Genomic DNA, 19548 nt, shown 5'->3' on the forward strand with positions numbered 1-19548 from the left:
CTCTTAAATTTGAGATTTCTCTTTCAGGCGCCTGTTTTCAGGACATGGTTTAAAGGGAAATGGTATTTCCAGATTGCCTGAATCTTTTTTGTGTTTTGCTTTGTGAGGAAATTATGTGAACTTTGGCTCATCTTGAGATATGCTCCTTTCTTCAGTGTTTGTCTCTAAAAGTTTTGATTACAGGGGCAGATGTCAGTAAGGGAAGTACAATGGCACAACACTGTGACCTCTTTGGATTTAGTGCAAGAAGAGCTTCCAACAATGCTCCATCTGTTTTAATGGCATGCGGCTCATCGTCTCACCCTGTGATTAGATGTCCTGGCACTAGAGCTCCAGAGCAATCATATCCTTTTAGGGGTCTAACTTCACAGCCCATAAGATCTGGTATTTTCTGTGCTGTTCAGATGTAATAATTTATTTGATATAAACTGATGGTAGTCTTATCAACTGCTGTTGGAGCATTACCTGAATCTGCCTCAGTACGCTCTCAGTCTTGCAGGGATCACTTGAAGATCCCTTTCATCTTCCACTCTTTTAAGCTCGCGTCATGTGCACCAATGGCCTCCTCCATCTTTATTTCAGCCTGTTGTGCTGCACATTCTGCCCTTTTTGCTTTGATACGTGATTGTTCTGATGTACAGCTGGAGTGGTGACTACAAAAGGTGCATTTGGAGATCTTTTTTTTTGTCTTCACTCACTCTTACTCTCATTAATCTCATTGAATCTGCTGTCACTGCTGTGCATGAATCAATCTTTTTTCTGATCTGAAAGTAGATTGAGCTAAATTATGTTGCATTTGTTCATAATGTTTCTTTTGCTTGTATCCCAAGCCCTTCAGCTTCCTCCATCATATGACTCGAGTCTTGATCATTTCATTCACTCTTGAGTGGTTTGTGTTGCTCTGACTTGTTCCTTCCAACTTTGATATACTTTGTTGAATTTATCCTCCATTTCACAAATCTTTTGTTGCTTATGTTCCCGCAACTTTGAGTCTTAACTTTCTTTCTTTCACTTGATGAACTTCTCTTCAGAAGTATTTGGTTCAAGTTCAGCCATAATTGTCTTATTATTGTTTGTGTGAGTTTGTAATGTGAGCAACAGTCCAAAAAATGTTTAGTTTCAGTTCAGTCCAAGAATAAGTATGAGCTGAACACAAGTTCCCCTTCAGAACGCGTATGGATAAATATCTAACATTCATAATTGCACTGTCAGCAACAAGGGAAAGAATAAATCTGTTAAACCAAGTAAATTTAACTTCTGTCTTTAAATCTGCAAATGTACAATAATGTTTGTGGAGCAAAATCAAACCTGCTCCTGCCTGTATAACCATTATCATAACAAAGCGACTACCATGAAAGGAAAAGAGGAGCGAGGAACCGCAAGTTGGTATCAAAAGAGCATTTGTTCACTCAGGTTTCTTTTTACTTCCACTTACAGATATACATTACTTTATGTTGGTCCCTCATGTTCCAATGAAATACATTGAAGTTTGTGGAGTATTTTGACAAAAGCTAAAAAAGGTTTAGCCTGTTTTTCGTTTGGACTCGGACTTGTTTTCTTCAGTGCGTCTCGGAGCCGAGTCCTGGTTGCAGCCATTTGTGTCTGATTGTGTTTCTGCGTGCACGGTTTCTCTGCCATGGACGCATTCATGAGCAGCGACAGGGGGTAAAGTGTTTATTTGAACACATGCTGGAGAGCCTGCTGAGGGAACTTTCAGCTGTCTACTGCAATCCCCTCTGCTCCTGGAGACACCCTGGGGACACCGCAGCTCCCTGTGTCCCATTTAGTCTGTGTCCTGACCCACTCTCAGTCCATCAGCCAATCTGTCCTCTTCCACTTTTTCTCCGTCAGACACGATCAATCCAGGTCAGCTTTAAAAGTTGCCAAACATAACTTTTGGGTTCTTTAGCATTCACTTTTTCAATGTTCTGTTTTAAAAAGTTTTTCAACCAGAATGTGGTTGAAAAACTTTCAAGTAGAAGATGTGATCTCCATATCTATCATACAAAAACATCTGGGGGTTCTCTGAGGGTGCCTGAGAGAACCCTCAGAGAACCCTCAGAGAATGGGGCTACATGCTGCTATTCATGGGGCTACATGAATAGCAGCATGTTGCTGCTATTCTTTTGATTGTCATAATCTTAATTCCTTAAGATTTAGGTATATATATAGCTATACAAAATGGATATGTGATGGTATGCACCCATCACATATCCATTTATACTCATATGTCAAAGTGAAGTTTCTCTCGTAAACGCCAAACATTTGTTAGCTGCTGAGCTCATCTGGCATTTTAATGAGAATCTGTCACTATGTTTGAGGCTCTTATTTTGAAGTAAGAAAGGAAGTAGTTCTTCTGTTGCCCTGTGATGTTGAAGATATTGGCTAATTAAACTGCTTTTTGGACTGGTTAACTTCAGCCGGTTACAAACACGCAAGAAAGCCTCCAGAACTATTGAATTGTTTTAAGTGGTCGCATATTGGAGCTTAAATATTATTGGAGGCGGTGAGAATGAGGAGGCCAGGTGGTCTCCGAGAAGAAACTGGACCCTTTTCCCTCCTTTGTCTTTGAGAGTTAGAAAGAAATCAGAAAAAGAATGGAAGACTTTGTTGTGCCTGGGGTTTTTGAGAATGTGATAAGATCCAGGAATGTGACATGCTGAATAGGGAACCAGAGTTTAAGGGAGCTATAGCATGCTGACCAGGGGAAATAAACGAACACAATCACCCAAGGTAAGCACAGTTCATAGGAAAAATACCTAAGTAGAATAGGAACCACCTCTATATTAACCCCAAAGCTCGTGTTGTTGGGTAAGATGCTTCACCCGCTTCGCCTGCTGGTGGTCAGAGGACCCTGTGTTCTCACTTCTGTCTGTCTGCTCCAGGACAGCTGTGGGTACAATGTAGCTTACCAACAGTGTGTGCATGAAAGGGTGAATGGCTGAATATATTGTAATGCATTTTGGAGTCCTCTGGACTTGATGTAGTGCAGGGTGTTTACCATTTTAATCTGTGAAATGTGACTTCTTTTGAAAACATTTTATTTTAACCACAACTGGTGGGGGTGTTAACTTGCAACTAACAATACAGGACTTGTAAGCAACAACACCTAAGGCCTAGACAAAGCATGTTTTATCTTGATGCTCCATTGAGAAATCCCTGTTCTTTTCTGTCTGGTAAACCATTAAGCCAAAGAAGGAACAGGGCAGTAAACCTGAACTTGTGGAGAGGAAATAGGATTGTGTGCAAAAACAGTGCATAGAGTCTGTGACTGGGTTTAATGAAAGTGTCAGGAACGTAGAGTGTGTGTGCATTCCCAGGTGGTGCTGGGTAGCAGATCTCAGCTGTCTGTGGACCTAGCTGCTGTGATATGGTGGGAATTACTAGAGATCCTGATTGAGCAGAGGCAGAATGAGCCAGCGCTTGATCAAGTGTGTTGATACCGTGTTGCCTAGAAACATTTAATTTGAATTAGGGTGCTCCTAGGCACCTTTTAGTTATGTGGAGATAAGTGTCCTTATTAAGATTATGTGCCTATGAGGCTGAATAGCTGTGTGTATCAACCCTTCGTAAGACAAACGGGAGGAGAAAAAAAGATGCGAGTATTAATTACTGCAGACGGTGGGATCCTTGCACAGGTTGCACATTTCACACTTTCAGCAGAAAGTAGAGTTGGGTCGGATTTGCTCAGACACAGAAAAGCAAAGGTTGCAGAGCATATTAACTGTAAGAATACAATTTCAAATAAGAATGCATGCTAAACTACAAAGCAAAAACAGTTTTATTTATATAAGCACTAGAGATGTGCCGATCAGGTTTTTTCCTGCCGATGCAGATTCCGATCACCCATGAGGGCCGATCACCGATACCGATTACATAATTATTTTTTTAAATCAAAAGCACAACCGGTTACATTATGTGGAAAAAGGAACCATGAATTCACCTTAATTTAGACAAAAATGTGTTTTTAATAAAATTTTTCAAGAAAAAAACTAAACTAAACAGGCATTGTGCAAATTGTACTGCTATCAGTAATACTATCTTTAACAGACTGAAAACATATGAAGGCTCTGAAGAGGCTAAATAATGCAAAGAGTCATAATAAAACCTCTCAACATTGCCAAAAAAATTCAAGTATAAAACTTTCAAAGGCAAATACAGGATCCATTACAATAAACAATCCAGAGTTACTGAATGAAAACTTCCTGATAGCATGGCGGCTAGCTGATTACTGCTAGTTCTGAGTGGCTGTTTCTGACTGAGCGGAGTAATTATGCAGAACAGGGAGAAGATCGATTATTTTTTTAGAGATTATCTGTCTCATGTTAGGACAGCGAAAGTTTTAATGCGCATGTAAAATTTATTTTTTAGGTTATATGCTGCAGCTTTAAGCAGAGGTTCGGTGTGAGAGTCACTACCAGGTGGAGCAGAAGCGGCGCTCCGTCTGTGAAATATTACTACCTGTAGCGCGTAGCAGCGGTTCAACAGCGAGAGCAGAACCAGCGTCTTACATCGCAGCTCGAAGACTTAAATAATTTTGCGGGTTATTTGTTTAGCTTTCTGACCGTCATGCTAATAATCCAGGTGAGTGTTTGTAGCTGTGCGCTGCTTTACCTGCTGTCTGAWCCTCCATATGTCTTTTTTACTGCAGTGAGCCTCGATATAGACAAACTCCTCAAGTATAGCATTGTTTTTATGCCATATTAGATTCGTCGTGTTGATGCATTTTGACCTGCTTCACCCCACATGCTTCAATTTTCTGCCACAACACGCAAACTTCCCCAGTCACTCAGTGCGTTATAGTTCCACATAGCTTGGGATTTGTTGCTGCGAGTTTGCGCAGAGTGAAGGAAAGAGGAGACCAGCTGCATAGGCAGGCTGAGAAATGAGATGCAGGTGATCGGTTTGTGTGATCGGCAACAAGAGACCGTGATCGGCGATCACCGATCACCGATCATACACTTTTTCACGGAAATCGGCCGATTATGATCGGTGGCCGATCGATCGGCACACCTCTAATAAGTACCCCAGTATCCCTTCCAAAATACTCTGAAACCTGGTGAATACAAGAATACTAAAGTACCTAACAGGTATTTTTGAGTCCTGAAATTAAATCAAGAGAATCCAATTAAATGAAGGAAATGTTTCTCTCACCAAACCACATGTGACCCTGAATGAAGCCTTTTGCACTTTTAGTCTCTCATCCACTAACCAGCACTTCTCAGTCCTCGTCTTTTCAATTCCAACTTCCTGTCTCTAACTACTGAAAGCAACCTGGAGTGGGTCTGCTCTGTGTCCCACAGTAATAATCTTTTCACGCAAAAACAAGGAAATAACAAGTTCCATAGCGCTGACTGTCAAGCACTCGTACAGCCGTCTTTCACTAGACTTTCCCAGAGGGAAAAACACTCTGCTCGTATTCAAACATGGGCAACAAGGGGAAGAAAGCAAAGTGTGTGGGAAAATGTTGGAGGAGGTGCCGTTTGATAGAAATGGGTCACAGCAGCTTTCCTGATCTCTCAGCTTTGTGATCTTTCTGTTCTATGTCTTGTTTTGTAGCACTGTGGCTTAATTAACTTTATTTGTACTCAATTATTATTAGTGCTATGAAGTTTTATTATTCTACCAACCAGTTGACAGCCTGACATTTTTTAACCCTTAGCTAAGAGTTTTTTTTAAATAATATTACTTCATACAGAGGACAAATGTTGTCATCAGACAACAAACCCAAGCAACTCTAAGTTGTATATAATTCCAATATTAAATATCCCAATATTTGATCAAACTATCTTGAAGTGATTTTGATCGGCTCTGGACTAAAATTGTTCTAAACAGGATACATCTGCAAGTCGCTCTTTAACTTGTTCTCAGCCTGGTGAGAAAATCAATGAAAGGAAAGGAAATTTGCAAACATTCAGCAGATACGCTACAGCAGATCAACAGTTATTAGCAGCTATGAATGTTATAATATTATTGTGATAATGTGAGGCAGTATCTCATTCACTGTAAAAACAGGGGTTTTATTACTGAGAGCAGTCTCATTGCAGAAATATCAAGATGAGAATCTGCAGGCACTGATAATCCCGTGAATGTAAACAGTTTGGCATAAGTCATGAGGGTTTAGTCATCTTTTGATGGGCAGTAAATAAATCAAAATGGACAAAGAACAGAAGACAAGGATATGCTGAAGAGCTAAACACAAACCACTGAGCTGATAAGGAAACACTTTTCTAAGAATAATGAAAACAGAGAAATGAGCTGAAAATGAAAACCAAAACCCAGACGTGATTAGAGAGTAGCACAACAGAAACAGGAAGTAGAAGAAGACACACCTGTGTATCATGACACCCATCACTTGCACCCTGGCTTTTGCTATTCTATTTACACCTGTTTAATACCATCCATTCATGTTGTTTCTATTTGTTTCTTTTACAGTAACGATTCAGTTGTTTTTTCAAAAATCTTGATTCTGTTACTCAGCTGACAAAATAATCTCACACATAAGTTAGGGAAAACATTTTCACGGTTATTTCAATTGCACTTTTGTACAATGGTCAAGGTTTGAAGTGATTAGGCTGCTTTTTTATTTACACTGTTTATTGTGTAACATATATACATATATAGTTATTTTACATTTAAGCCTTTTAATAAATATTTTAAAGTGATACTTGCAGACAGCAAAGTAAGCTTTTCCATATGATAAATAAACGTTGAACTTGTAGCTTCATAATTCTGGTCGTGTCTGTCATGCTTACACCCGACCTTCTTCCTTACAGCAGATACACACCAAGTGACGTTAGTACCTGAGTACAGAAGCATTTCTTTTTGTTTCCATGGTTAGAACATTAGCCTTGCGTTTATTTTAAGCTTAAAGCAAATGAGATGTGTACATAGACCTATATATGTGGGTAACCTCGTAAACCTCCTTGTTCTGAAATTTTCCTTGTAAGATTTGTAATTTTGCAACCGTTATTCACTCCCATATAGAACATAATTAAATGTTACCAGCAAGGGGCTGCATGTGATTCAGTTATATTATTTTAACACAAAAAAATCTTTAAGGTCCAAGTTATCCGCAGAAGCACTAATGAACATACTCTTTTTTTTTTTTCTTTAAAAACCCGCCTTTTCTTTCCACTCCTGTTCCTTTATCTTTTCTCCCTTTTACCTCCATCTACCACTCTGTGGCCTTTGCCTCGGCCTTTTGAGCTTAAGTGGTCTTTATAGTCACATTAACAGACATTGCTGTGGCATTTTAGTGGCTGTTAGGAATCCTGTTGAGGCATTAGTCATGTCTCTGAAGTGTGGCGACGTAGACGGAGCTCCGGCTGGGCCGGCACAGGCCGTGACATGCATGGCGAGCTGGTTTTTATGTGAGCCAGACAGGTGACCTTTTCCTGCAGAATGCTCAACGACAGCAGAGGTGATGTCTGAGTAATTAATGGTCTGAAACCGCATCGTGGCTCACCACATCCTTCCCTTCTGCAATCTGCTGTCGCTGTGTCACTCAGCTGTCGAGTGATGTCTGATCTTTCAGGGAGAACCGCAGACGAATTAGGTTTGCCTACCTGTGTTTGTCCCTTGAGGAATTATGTTTCTAGAAAATTGCATTCAATGCTGTTTTATTTTTAAGCTTTTATTAAAATAAAACTGAGAAGAGGAATAATGGTCTCACGGAGAGCAAAACTGAGGTAAGGCGCTTCGGTTCTGTCACACAAATCCTCCGTAGCTGTTTTGTTGTTCTGTTGGTGTGGAGAATACGGGCTGCCATCCAAAGTAACAAAGTTTAATTAGACAATTTACTCTTTTTTATTATAATTGGATATTTAGCCGGGAAAATGTAATGGCACTTCTGGTAAACAAGCTTAAAATGAATTAACATTTTATTACAGCAGCATAATCTCACGCTTAAAGACTTACAGCTTTGAATTTAAGTTCATCCATTCAATGGAGGAGAAAAAAAATCCATGCTAGCAAATTGTTGAGCCTCTTTTGCCAATAGAACAGCACTTAGTTGTTTCCAGTAACATTTCACAAAGTTGGAGTTGGAGCAGATAGGGGAATATTTTACACTTTTATAATTTCTCTGGATTGTCCACAGTCATGAATGCTCCCTCATGCTCTCTTTTCTTTATCCTTCTTGGCAAATTATCTGTAAAATGTAGGCTAATGGCCAAAAACGGCCATGAAATAAGATTTTTCCTGTCTGTGTCCATTTCTGTGTTTATTTGGATTATCTCATATAATAATGCCCTGTTTTCAGCTTACTGGTAGAGAATCCCTATATAAAATTTCCTAGCATTTCTAAGAGGTTGCAACTTCTACACTGGATACTGAAATTACAAAGTTGACCCAAAGTTTTTAAATCGGGGAACATTTCTCCTATTGAAGTGACCAGAAGTCTAAATCACTCTCTATCTTCCTGATCCCTGTTTTCCTGCTTTTTCTTTTTTTTGCGCAATAACTTTGCACAACTCATTTTATAACACATGAAGCTTATCAAAACTGGTTACTGACAGTACCTGCTGAAACGGAACGAGAGCGTAATTTTCCCCCCCTTAGTGAGAACGTTTTCCGCCTCATTTTAATTTCATGACCACAGTTTAACACATCACATCTCCATGCATGTCAGTGACTCTACCTCTTGACTTTGATCTTTGGAGTGATGTCAGCTGCTGGTCTGTGTGTTTGACTCACCATTCCTGGCTCCCCGCCCCTCCAATTCAGGGCCTCTGCCTGCTGACAAGCTGCCAGCTCCACTCAACCTGAACTAGTCCCATAAATGAAGCCAAGTCTGGGCTCGGGCAGAGGAGCAGATGATGAATCTCTTAACCACAGCTCGTCGCCTGGCCTATAGTGGCCGGTAGCGCTGATAATGTACTCCTTCAGCTGTGTCAGATGATGTGACAAAAGAACGTGGATGTGTGTGAGGGAAGAAAAGGAGACTGTCATGGTTACCTGCCTCATTAACATGAGAAGCTGCGAGTCTGTGTGAGTGTTGTTCCATTATGACATGTTTGAATGATGACCAGAGAATGAGGTGCCCCTGGTTTTGCCGGTCCTCCCTGGTGCTTCAGTGTAATTAGCAGGGAGACTAATGAGCTTTAACAAGGCAGGCTTTTTATTAGAGCTGCTAATTGCACCATGCCGGTGCTGTACTTGGGAAGCAGAGCGATGTAGACGGTATTAATTTTCTAGTAGATGTCAGTTCACACCAGCGATCCATAACACTGAATACTGTGCAGGTCTTTGTTTTGCTGCTGAAAGTCGGACTTTGTCACCGTTTTCCCCCATTCTGGCACGGCCGTTGTTTTCCTCAGTCCTCTTGGATTCTGTCTTGCTGTGTTTCAATGGTTCTTGCTCGTCTCCGCTTCTCTGGATTTGGATCCTTTGAGTTGGTGCCCAGTCCAGTTGTTTCTGAGCAGCTTTTGCATGTCTGGGAAGCCACAGTGGGGAGAGGCTGCAGGTCCATCAGGATGTTTGTTTAATCTGTTTAGACCTAAAAACAACCTGGCAGCCATACCCATAAGCATAAAAACATTTTGGAGAAGCAATCATGATTTAATTTGATTTTACTTGACACATGGATGTAGCTATTTTAATACTGTCGCTAAAAGCATATTATGATAGAAAACTTGCATTGTTTTGAAAGCTACATTTTAAACATGAAAACTATATCCGTGTGGATCTTTGACAGTGACTTCTATGACCAAATCCTATAAACTCCTCATCAGAAGCTGCCTGATCAGTTTCTCTTTGCTCTGTGTTTGCTGAGCAAATTCTTGTGGCACTTCAACTTGATTTTTCTGTTCGAGATATTAAATTTGACCCCCCACTCAGGTTTTTTTTTTTTTTTGTAGTACTATTTCACAGTACAATAACAACAACGGGAGAATAAACAGAGAATCAAAGATGTTGAACAACTGGAGCAAGTGCAAAGGCTCTGAAAGAACTCATGAAACTTTTCCGTTAATGACCTCAAATCTGCTCGCACAAATGCTGCAGCTGCCTCTTTCACCACAACAAGTGAGGACATTTTGCCTGGAGGAGTTTGCCTGACCACAGATTAATAGCACAGAGGAGCGATGTGTGTAAGTACATGTGACTCCCTGCCTCCTCCTGTGCAGAGTGCATGCCTGGACCTCACAACTCTACAGGAGCCGATATTGACTGATTAATTGGTCGTCCTGTTTGCTCCTAATTGCCTGCCGGTGTTTCCCTTCACAGCACCAAACAAGCCAGTACAAAGAGCCTGCTGGACAAGTTTTGTTCCTCTATGAAAGGCTGGATTTTCAGTTTGATGTGCTAATTAGACGGTTTCTTTTCATATGCATGTAAGAAAAAACTATTTTCCCCAGCAGCTTGCTGTTTAAGTTTAGAGCCACTTTATAACTATGGAGAAAAAGGGAAATAATTAGCAGAGCAAACAACATGCAACTTTTTGAACTAAGCTTTTGTGATTCGATCAAAAACATCTCATTACGGTTTCTGTGCTTGTTGACTCCTCGATGGAATCATCTGTTGCTGAGGACCCAGCCCACCTGTGTGACTTAAAATCACACAGGTTTATGCTTCTTATTTGTTTTTAGCAGGATACTTCAATGTTGTAAAACCTCATTATTTGGGATGATTTTGTCAGCAAATGTTTACAGGGATTGGTTTGAAAATTGCTGTGCACTAATGCTCTCACTTAAGCAACTTTGCAAAGAAGAATAGGCAACATATTTCAGTCTCCAGGTGCACAAAGCCTGCAGAAGTCAAATGACGTCACCATGAGACACTTTGAGGTTTGTGGTTGTAACATGACAACGTTACTAATTAAAGGGATGCACTTCTGCAGTTCATTATTACATGAAAATTCAATATGTATAATTTTCAAGTTGGTGAATAAATGTTTAATAAGATCACTTCTTTACAGAATCACATTTAGACCATGTCATTTGGTGTTAAGTGTGTATTTGTGGCAGCAGCTACTGCAAAGTGTGTACAGTGTGTTTTCTTGCGCTGATTAGCCGCAGCTCTTGTATAGCTCCAGCCTGCAGGTAGTAATTATTAAAAAAAGGATTTAAGAAATTATTATTGACTCCACAGGCAACATCCTAGTTTATTTATGCAGTGCTGCGCAACTTTTTGTACCTTTTCAATTTTCAGATAGCAGAGACATGGCTGCAGCAGGCTAAAGCTCTTGTGTGCGACTGTTTCTCCATGACGTAGGTCACATGTGCAGCTGAATGACTGCTTCATGCCTGTTACTGCATGGGCCCTGAGGAACTGCATCATTTCTGACTGTGAAATTAGATGACCCGATCGGGATAAAACTTCAATTTCCTGCCACGTCAGTTTGTTTCACACCATTTTATCTTTATTAAATACAAGAGAGAGTGACTCTCCGGGTGACTTTCAGAACACATCAAATAAAAGTAAAAATTTTATTGTCGGATTTTTTTTTTTTTCTTACAAAGTCCATGCTTGTGACTAGATATTTTTTGTTAAAAATGTAATTATTTAATCTAAAAGCTTATTTTCAAAATACTTTTTTTTAAAAGCAAGTTGGAATGTGACTGTCTAATTTCTAAGATTGTACTAATCCAATCTCAAGCATAAGATACTATTGAAATTAGAATTTCAATAGACTTTGCAACTGCGATTTTGCAATTGCAAAGCAATACTTGGACATAATACTTGTAAAGATACAATATTTCAAGTGTCAGGAATTCATGTTCTACATACATATAGTATATTTGGCCAGTTGGATGGACTCTAAGCCATCACCCCATGTAGATTTGTAGTGACCGAGATACTAAGGCTTACAAACAGCGATCTGCAATTTTCAGTAGCAATACTGCAACCATGTATTTTTATGATACCACGTCACCCGAGATGATCATTATCAGACTCTCTGAATAAACTCAGCTCCAAATAACAATTGTTGGTTTACTTTTTGTAAGTTAGATGCTTCCCCAAAGAGCCAATGGACCACATTTTGCAAATCCAATAACCAAAGTACTAAATAAAGCCGTTAAATACTATATCATAATATATTGTCAGTGTAAGTCTGGGGAGCCAAGTGGCTACAGAACTAAATATAGCAGTGTTTCTGCAACATAAGCTGAGTTTGAACAGAGTTTTTATGCAAATGCAAAAGTGAAGTGGATCTGAAGTTAAAAGTCCCATTACATCACTCTAAAATGTGGCTACTTTCCACATATGATGGGCATGTTTGTGGGAGGTATTTGCTTAATTAATGCAATTTGCAAAAGTGAAAAAGTGTCATTGTTGGTTTTGTTGTCATGAGATGTATTTTGAATGCAAAAGATGTGGTGGTTACCGGTTTTGTTGCCAATAAAAGGTTCTTGTACAAGTCAGAAAACTTGGTTTCATTGGGAAGTCATTTGCATTCTGCCAGAATGAAACATCTTCTAGCACTGAAAGCTATTAGGAGCTGAGTTGTCAGTGGGTCATATCAAAACATCGAGGAGGCATGCTAACATTGGCCAAGCATGAGAGCAAACTCCCCTGAAATGAAACTTTATCAGAAGGAATAACTTGTGAAGCAAATGATAAAATCTATGCAAATTTTATGTTATATGTTGTCAGAACATTGTTGTGGGTTTCTTAACCATGTAAACCCACCTGCAGCAAAACATCGGCTGTCAAGAAAAACGGATAAGATCATTTATAATCTGCAGTTTCAGATGATTGGAAATGCCTATTTTGGTGTACAAAGCTAATTTGTACATCTTAAATAGACAATCTGGTCTTGTAGAATCTAAATTACAACCGATAACCTGCCCTCACATTTGATGAGCCTGCCGTCAGTTTCTTGCTTGATTTTGTTAAACTACAGTCTGTGCTCTGACTGGTGCATAATGGCACAAATTCCAACTCTGAAAAACAACTTTACTATTTAGTTCTACTTTAGTTGTGGGGGAAAAAAAAGGTTTTAGGTCAAACCATGCCACGGGACGGGCTGATGTTTGGACATGACATTGAAAATATTGATTGAATACGTTTCATGAACCGGATGCCCTGCTTACACATTGAAACAATGATTGTGCTATTGTCACAGTGAGAGTAAAAAGAAGAGTTTAAAGGGGACTTATGGTGAAAAATTCACATTTTTGCATGTTTTTATTCTTACATTTGGTAGGAGATTCTAAAAATAACCCAAATACTTAAAAAATATGTCTATCCATATCTATATCTATATGTCTATATGTCTCTATAGTATTCAACCAGAAGCTGGAAATGGTGTTAGTTAAATGCTAGATGTAGTTGGTATGAGGCACGCCTTCTTTGAGATTATAATACTTTTGTTTTCAATTGTAAGACGATGTTCTTGTTTTTTTTTTTTTTTTCTTGACCTCCTGTACGAGCTGTCAGTGACCTCTTGAGAGTAATTTTGGCAGACCGGCCTGTGCTGGGAACGTTCACCACTATTCCAAGTTTTCTTCATTGTGGAAAATATCTCTACTTACTTTGTCTTTCCAGAATGATGAATGACAAATACTTTTTCTCATCTGTTCATCGTTTGCATTGGGAGATCATTTGGCCTACTTCATTCTGTCTGACTGGTCCTATTTAAATGATTTCCTAATTCTACAAGTCTGGCAGTCATCAGGTCTGGTTGTTTCATGATCAAATTGAACTCAGCTCTTCAAAAAAATGTGGTTAGTAACAGTTTTTCTTTTGGATTTTTCATAATGTCGGGCTGGGTGCATTTTTTTCATCTTAGCAAATCATTATTTGAAAACTCCACTTGCTCAGCTTATCTTTGTTTGACATTAACATTAGTTTGATAATGTTAAATAAAAAAAATAAGGACCCAGATACTTTTTTACTGCACTTCTGTCTTGTCTTGATTGCAGTCGTGCTGCTGTCAAGTCGTAGTATCCTTTAAATCATATTTTTCTCACACGGGCTAAACTCCCATTTTGCTCTGACCATCTCCCTTCTGCTCCTCAGTGCAGCTCATTGGAGCAGAGTTGGACTTGGATGGTGACCCGTATCACTCCAGGTCAATGAGATCCTGGAGTCAGACTGGTCTGACACTCTGTGGTGAACTTAATCAAGTTGTTTTTAATGACCTCCTGTCAAGCATGTCTCTTCGTCTTAAGGTTTAATGGATATAACAGGTTAATATGCTCCGTCCTGTAATTACACCCAGTGCAGTGTAAGAGCACATACTGTTAGTATAGTCAGCCACCCGATATAATCCCAGACTTCATTTTCCTTGAAGTTATTTTTTAACATATTTCTCAGTGTGCGTCGGGGCTGCTGCATTTCTCCTGACTCTCTATGCAAATGTAAACTCGCCAAAAAATCTCCCTGGCCCTCGCAATCTGCCCTCCCTCTTCTTCTCCCATAATATTCAGCTTTATGAAAATGAGGCTGAAGAGAAAAAGCCCTGCATTGTTACCAATCTGCCCACCCCCAGGCTCCCTCTCCATGCAATGCAACCTCGCTGTATATCTTTATTCCTCCTCCTGCTGCTATTCTCCTCAGCACTGACAGCCTGTTTAGAAGCCCTCAATATCACTGCATGTTAATGTTTTCAGATATTAACGTCTGTGTCAGGATCCGTGTGTGAATGCTTATTTCAATCTTAAGAGATCTTCATCACTCCCCTTCAGCTTTTTGAAGACATACTGCATAAAAGTTCTTGGGACAGCATGCACAGCATGTTGTAATTTTTTTTTTTGTTATTCTAACATTATTTCCTACACAATAACAATATCTCAAAAGGCTGATTTTTTTCCCCCTGCAATAATGATTAGATATGATATAATGAGTCCAAGGGTTTTATAACACTAAAATATTTGCGATTTTTGATTGAGATTCTTTTTATTTTAGTACAGAAGAAAATGTTTTAAGAAAAAAAAATGCTCTGATAATGTCACTTGGAAGGAACAAATACTTTTTTTCTCTGACTAAACAGTAGGTGTAGTTAAACCCTGCTAAACATGTAATATAGGAAAAATAAACAATTTAATGGTTGGTTTGGATTTTTTTATTTTAGGTTTTGTGAAATCACTTTGAGGTTGCTGAAGATAAATTCACAGTGGTGGGAAGCTAACTAGCTAGTCGGACATGCTCATCTTTTTAGCTGACTTAGACAATTTAAAGCAACTTAAACTGAAAATGTTCATTTAAGTTCACATATCCTAACATTATTAACCACACAGTAACAAAGGAGACGGAGGATAGAAGGTAATTTGTGTCGACTGTGCAGCCATGACATTTTGTACCCAAAAAACAGCCACACAAGTTGCATAGTCAACACAAATTACCTTCTGTCCTTTGTCCCGTTTGTCAAATTAATCCAACATTTGAACAGTGGAAGGAAGCCGGCTTAGTCAGACAGAACCTGCGCACTCCGTGCTGAAAAACGCCAGACTGGGATTCGAACCCAGAACCTTCTTGACGCAAAGCAACAGTGCTACCAACTGCGCCAGCGTGCAACCCACCCAAACAAATATGTAGACTTTAAACAGTATCTTTTTCCTATAAAATTAGTAACACAACATATAACAGTATTTTAATCTAAACTTTAATTAAGATCCCCTCAGCTTGATTATGAATACGGTTTAATCTTGAAGGAGTCAGTTTTAATTCCAAGCTAATGAAGAAGTCTAAGTGATCATGGGTCGAGAGTATGCGTCTGTGCACCACACAATGTGGACCTGCGTGCAAGGGAAATAATCACTGGCTTTAGAGAAGGGACTGGGTTTTGCTTGCATGAAATTGCCTTCAGAGGCCTATTGTGCAACGACCCACTTCAGCTCCCCCCCCCAGCAGCCAGCCTGTTGACTTCAAGGATTGTTCATTCAGCTATGAAGCCTGCGGTGTGGCAAAGTGGGGCGAGGGATGTGTTTGTGTGTGTGTGGTTTTTGGTGGGGGGATAGCGGATGGTTGTCTGCTTCTGCGAGTGTCGTGAAGAGAGATAACAGGATCGTTTGCTGAGATTTTTTTTCCAATCAGGGACCTCACATGTTTGCAGTGCAGAGAAAGTTGAGGGAAAAGTGAGAGATGGAAGTTGGGTCAGGGGGCGTGATGTGTTGTTGGGTGGTGAGTGACAAGGGAGGGGAGGATTGTGGTGTGGTGTGGGTCTCAGATTGGACTGTAATCCCTTAGTCCTGCAGAGAAATAAGGCCGCACAGTCTGGGACAAACAATGAGACACGCACTGAACGTACTGGCTGTCTCACACTGTAGCTAGTGATTCCATCATGGTTCCATCATGACAAAATCTGTTTGGCAGAATCCGCTACCTGATCTGCTGGAGGAAAAGGTTGGTTCTTAGTTTTAAGTGTTGAGAAGAGTTTGTGTTTTATGTGTGAGATGAGTTACTAAGAGATGTATAAATAATGACGATTCCTTATTTTTTTTGGACTATGTGAAAAGCTACTTGTGTGTTACTAGTTTGGCTCACTCATTTTGAGCGACTCGTGGTCAATATTTTAATTGGCTTTGGCTTTTGACCTGCTGATACAAGTTTCCGCTGATTCTGATTTCTCTTTAGGGGAATAACAATTAAACTATTTCTTTCTAAACTTTCTTCAAGAATGCTCATTATTTATTTTACAACCCACCTCATCAGCTGATTTTACAAACCCTTAGCTGATCCCGAGTCCACTGGGAACATTTTTGAACAACTACGAGACCTGGAAAATTCGGGAACTTGATGCTCTGTCACAACTGATAGGACTGGCAATCAGCAGCACATCTAGTGGATTGATGCTTTTCTCTTTCATTTCGTTTGCACATACAACCCCCTTGATTATGTGTATGAGAAGCTTTGAATATTGCATGTTTCATAAAGACGCAGTGGCACAGATGCAGCATGTAAAATATTTGCGTGTTGGTAGAATTATTACTTCAGGGAGCTTGTGGGATTGTTTTATGATCAATGCTTTGAGTGTCATTCCCTCTTTGTGGGCATCTGCTGATGCATCCCTGGTTTCTAAACCTATTTGATAAATTGTGGAAATATATTTAACGTACGGTGCATCTGGAACATATTCACAGCACTTCATTTTTTTCAACATGTTGTTACATTACTTCCTTATTCCAAATTGTTTTTAAATTAATTTCTTTCCTCAAAATTGTGCACAGAAATATCTCATTGTGACGAAGCAGAAACAAGTTTCTGAGATTTTGTATAAAAAATTGAAAACCAAGAAATCATGTTTACATAAGTACAATAGGTTTTCAGTTTGATCATTGTGTTTAAAGTCATAGGAAGTCCCCAGAAGGTTTTTTAATTATTCAGGTGGCCTTGCTACTGTGTTTTGGATCATTGTCCTGCTGCAAACCTAAAGTGTGATTGGATTCTTCTAACAGGTCCTGTGCTGATGGCTGGACATTGTCTTGCAGAATTTTCTTGAAGAGAACAAAAACTTCTAAATTAATCAATTATAACAATTCACCTAGGTCTTTAGGAAACAAAATTTTAATCTCAGAAACTTTCTAGAAACTACTTGGACATTTCTGAGTTTGAAAAATCAAAAATTTGTTGGAAAATCCTCACATTACCAGCAGACTGTGTTTCTTTAGATGTCTGTTGTTTAATGTTTCTGGGTTGTTTTGTGACCTCCTGGATGAATCATTGATGTACACTTGGAGTTATTTTGGGTGAACGGCCAAAATTAGTAGAACTGCTGCAGTTGTGAATTATTGTTATCACTTTGGCTCAATGGCATCCCCATAAAAACCTTAAAATGGCTTTCTAACCCTTACCAGATTCAATACATTTTTGTTTTTGTGCTATTTCTGAGTGTCTGTAGGTGAGGGAATAGTTTTTTTTTTTTTTTTAGATGTTTCCGACATTCTAGTCAACTGATCTGTAGGTCAGTTAACAATCATAGTTTAGCTACAGTCAATTCAGTTTGGAGACCCTTTTCTCTTTTAATGAATGAAATCATCATTTGAAAACTGTTTTTCAAACTGTATTTACTCATGTTATCTTTATGAAATGTTAAAATTAGTTTGATGAGGCGAAATATTTCAGTGTTAACGCCTCCATCCCGCCAGGATGGTGCAGGAGAGTTAACATCTGATGGCGTCTGTGTTTCATCTTATCGTCTTTTGCAGCTTTAATCACTCGGCCTCACCTCTTGTCTTCCTCTGCAGTACGACCCGGAGAATTCAGGCTTCATCAGCACAGAGCGCTTCAGGGACCTGCTGGCGACCCACGGCTCTGAACTTGATCCCCACAAACTGGAAGTGTTGCTGGCTCTCGCTGACGGCAACTCTGATGGAAAAATCTGCTACCAGGACTTCGTCAACTTGGTGAGAAGTTTGTAGAGCTAATGAAAAGAAAATATGGTTAGCAAATCCCTATTTTACATAGAGCTGGAATGGTTGGAATAGTTGCTTTAACATTTATGAATGGATAATAATTTGAGAACTGTTTTTATATTTATTTAAGTTACCAATGTCTGTCTAGGGCTGCGGCTAAACATTAATTTAGTAATCGATTGTTCTACTGATTATTCTGACAATTAAATGATTAATTGGATTAAAAAAATAAGACACTGCCTTAATTAAATTAGTTGACGATTATTATGGTAATCAATTCGTCATGATTAATTGTTTCAGCCTTACTTCTCATCAGAATCAGATTAATCAGAACGCATCATGTTTCACAGCACCGTTCATGTCCCTGCATACATTAAAGATAGTTGGATTTGGACTTGACCTTACAGCTAATGTGCTCTGACCTAATGTGGCTATGCACACTGAGCCACACAATCTTTACACTGATCCTCAAAATCCATATTTCAAGATCACCTCGGCCGCAGTGTGGAGTTTTCTTCCCGACAGGAAATAACACTCACTCAGGTCACAAACTCCCTTTTTAACTCTCACCTTGCCCCACTTGCAGTTTCACCTTCAAACTGCAGCCTGCTGCTTATAGTCCTACATCTCACTCAAGTACCTCCATCTGGGCTTACCTGCTCAGGCAGGCTGCACTTTGATGCAGGAAGCTAAACCCAGGACAGTGTGGAGCGCTCTTGGAGCGAAATTCATCTCGCGGAAACCAATAACCGCTGGATTATTGAGGGATTGGGTGGGGATGTGCGTTTCTGCTAAAAACTGGAAGGAATTTATTGTCTGCCTCTCCCCGTGTTCTTTAAGTCGGTTTATTGCCTGAGACGGTGGGTGAGGAATGAAGCCTGTAGGAATCTGGGGAAAATGTCAAAAGGAGTTTTTGTTGTGCTCTTTCCAGCTCAGGTCATGTGGGAGTCTGATGGTTACAGTGCGCTACAGGTTGTGGGACAGGAAGGTTTACATTCTTTTTCTTCAAAGTCTCCATAAGAGCACAGGAATTGTGAAATGTTTCTTTGTAAGCATATAAAAGATGGAAAAGAAATTCTGCGTTACGTTAAACAAGCTAATTTCTGTTGTTCAAGACAACCAGCCGTCTTTCATATGGAAACATGCACAGTAGAGCAGGTTTTACCTGAAAGTCCTTTGGCAATCACAAACTCTGATGGATGCATTTGGGATTTTATGTGATGCATCAACACAAAGTAGTGCATAATTG

General features: G+C 39.5%; 1 protein-coding gene across 4 annotated transcripts in view; it reads left to right on the forward strand.

The window, feature by feature from the left end:
• rhbdl3 (rhomboid, veinlet-like 3 (Drosophila)) overlaps positions 1-19548 on the forward strand; it is a 56671-nt gene that overhangs the window by 16855 nt on the left and 20268 nt on the right. For 3 of the 4 annotated variants that reach the window (XM_017307226.1, XM_008414911.2, XM_017307230.1), the window contains one exon: positions 18132-18290. In XM_017307226.1, coding sequence (XP_017162715.1) covers positions 18132-18290 — 159 coding nt within the window. Of the gene's footprint in view, positions 1-16224; positions 16291-18131; positions 18291-19548 lie in introns of those variants that run through there. The other variant, XM_008414930.2, reaches the window with a different exon arrangement.

This window comes from Poecilia reticulata, linkage group LG1, assembly GCF_000633615.1.
Source record: "Poecilia reticulata strain Guanapo linkage group LG1, Guppy_female_1.0+MT, whole genome shotgun sequence".
NCBI classification, from domain to species: domain Eukaryota; kingdom Metazoa; phylum Chordata; class Actinopteri; order Cyprinodontiformes; family Poeciliidae; genus Poecilia; species Poecilia reticulata.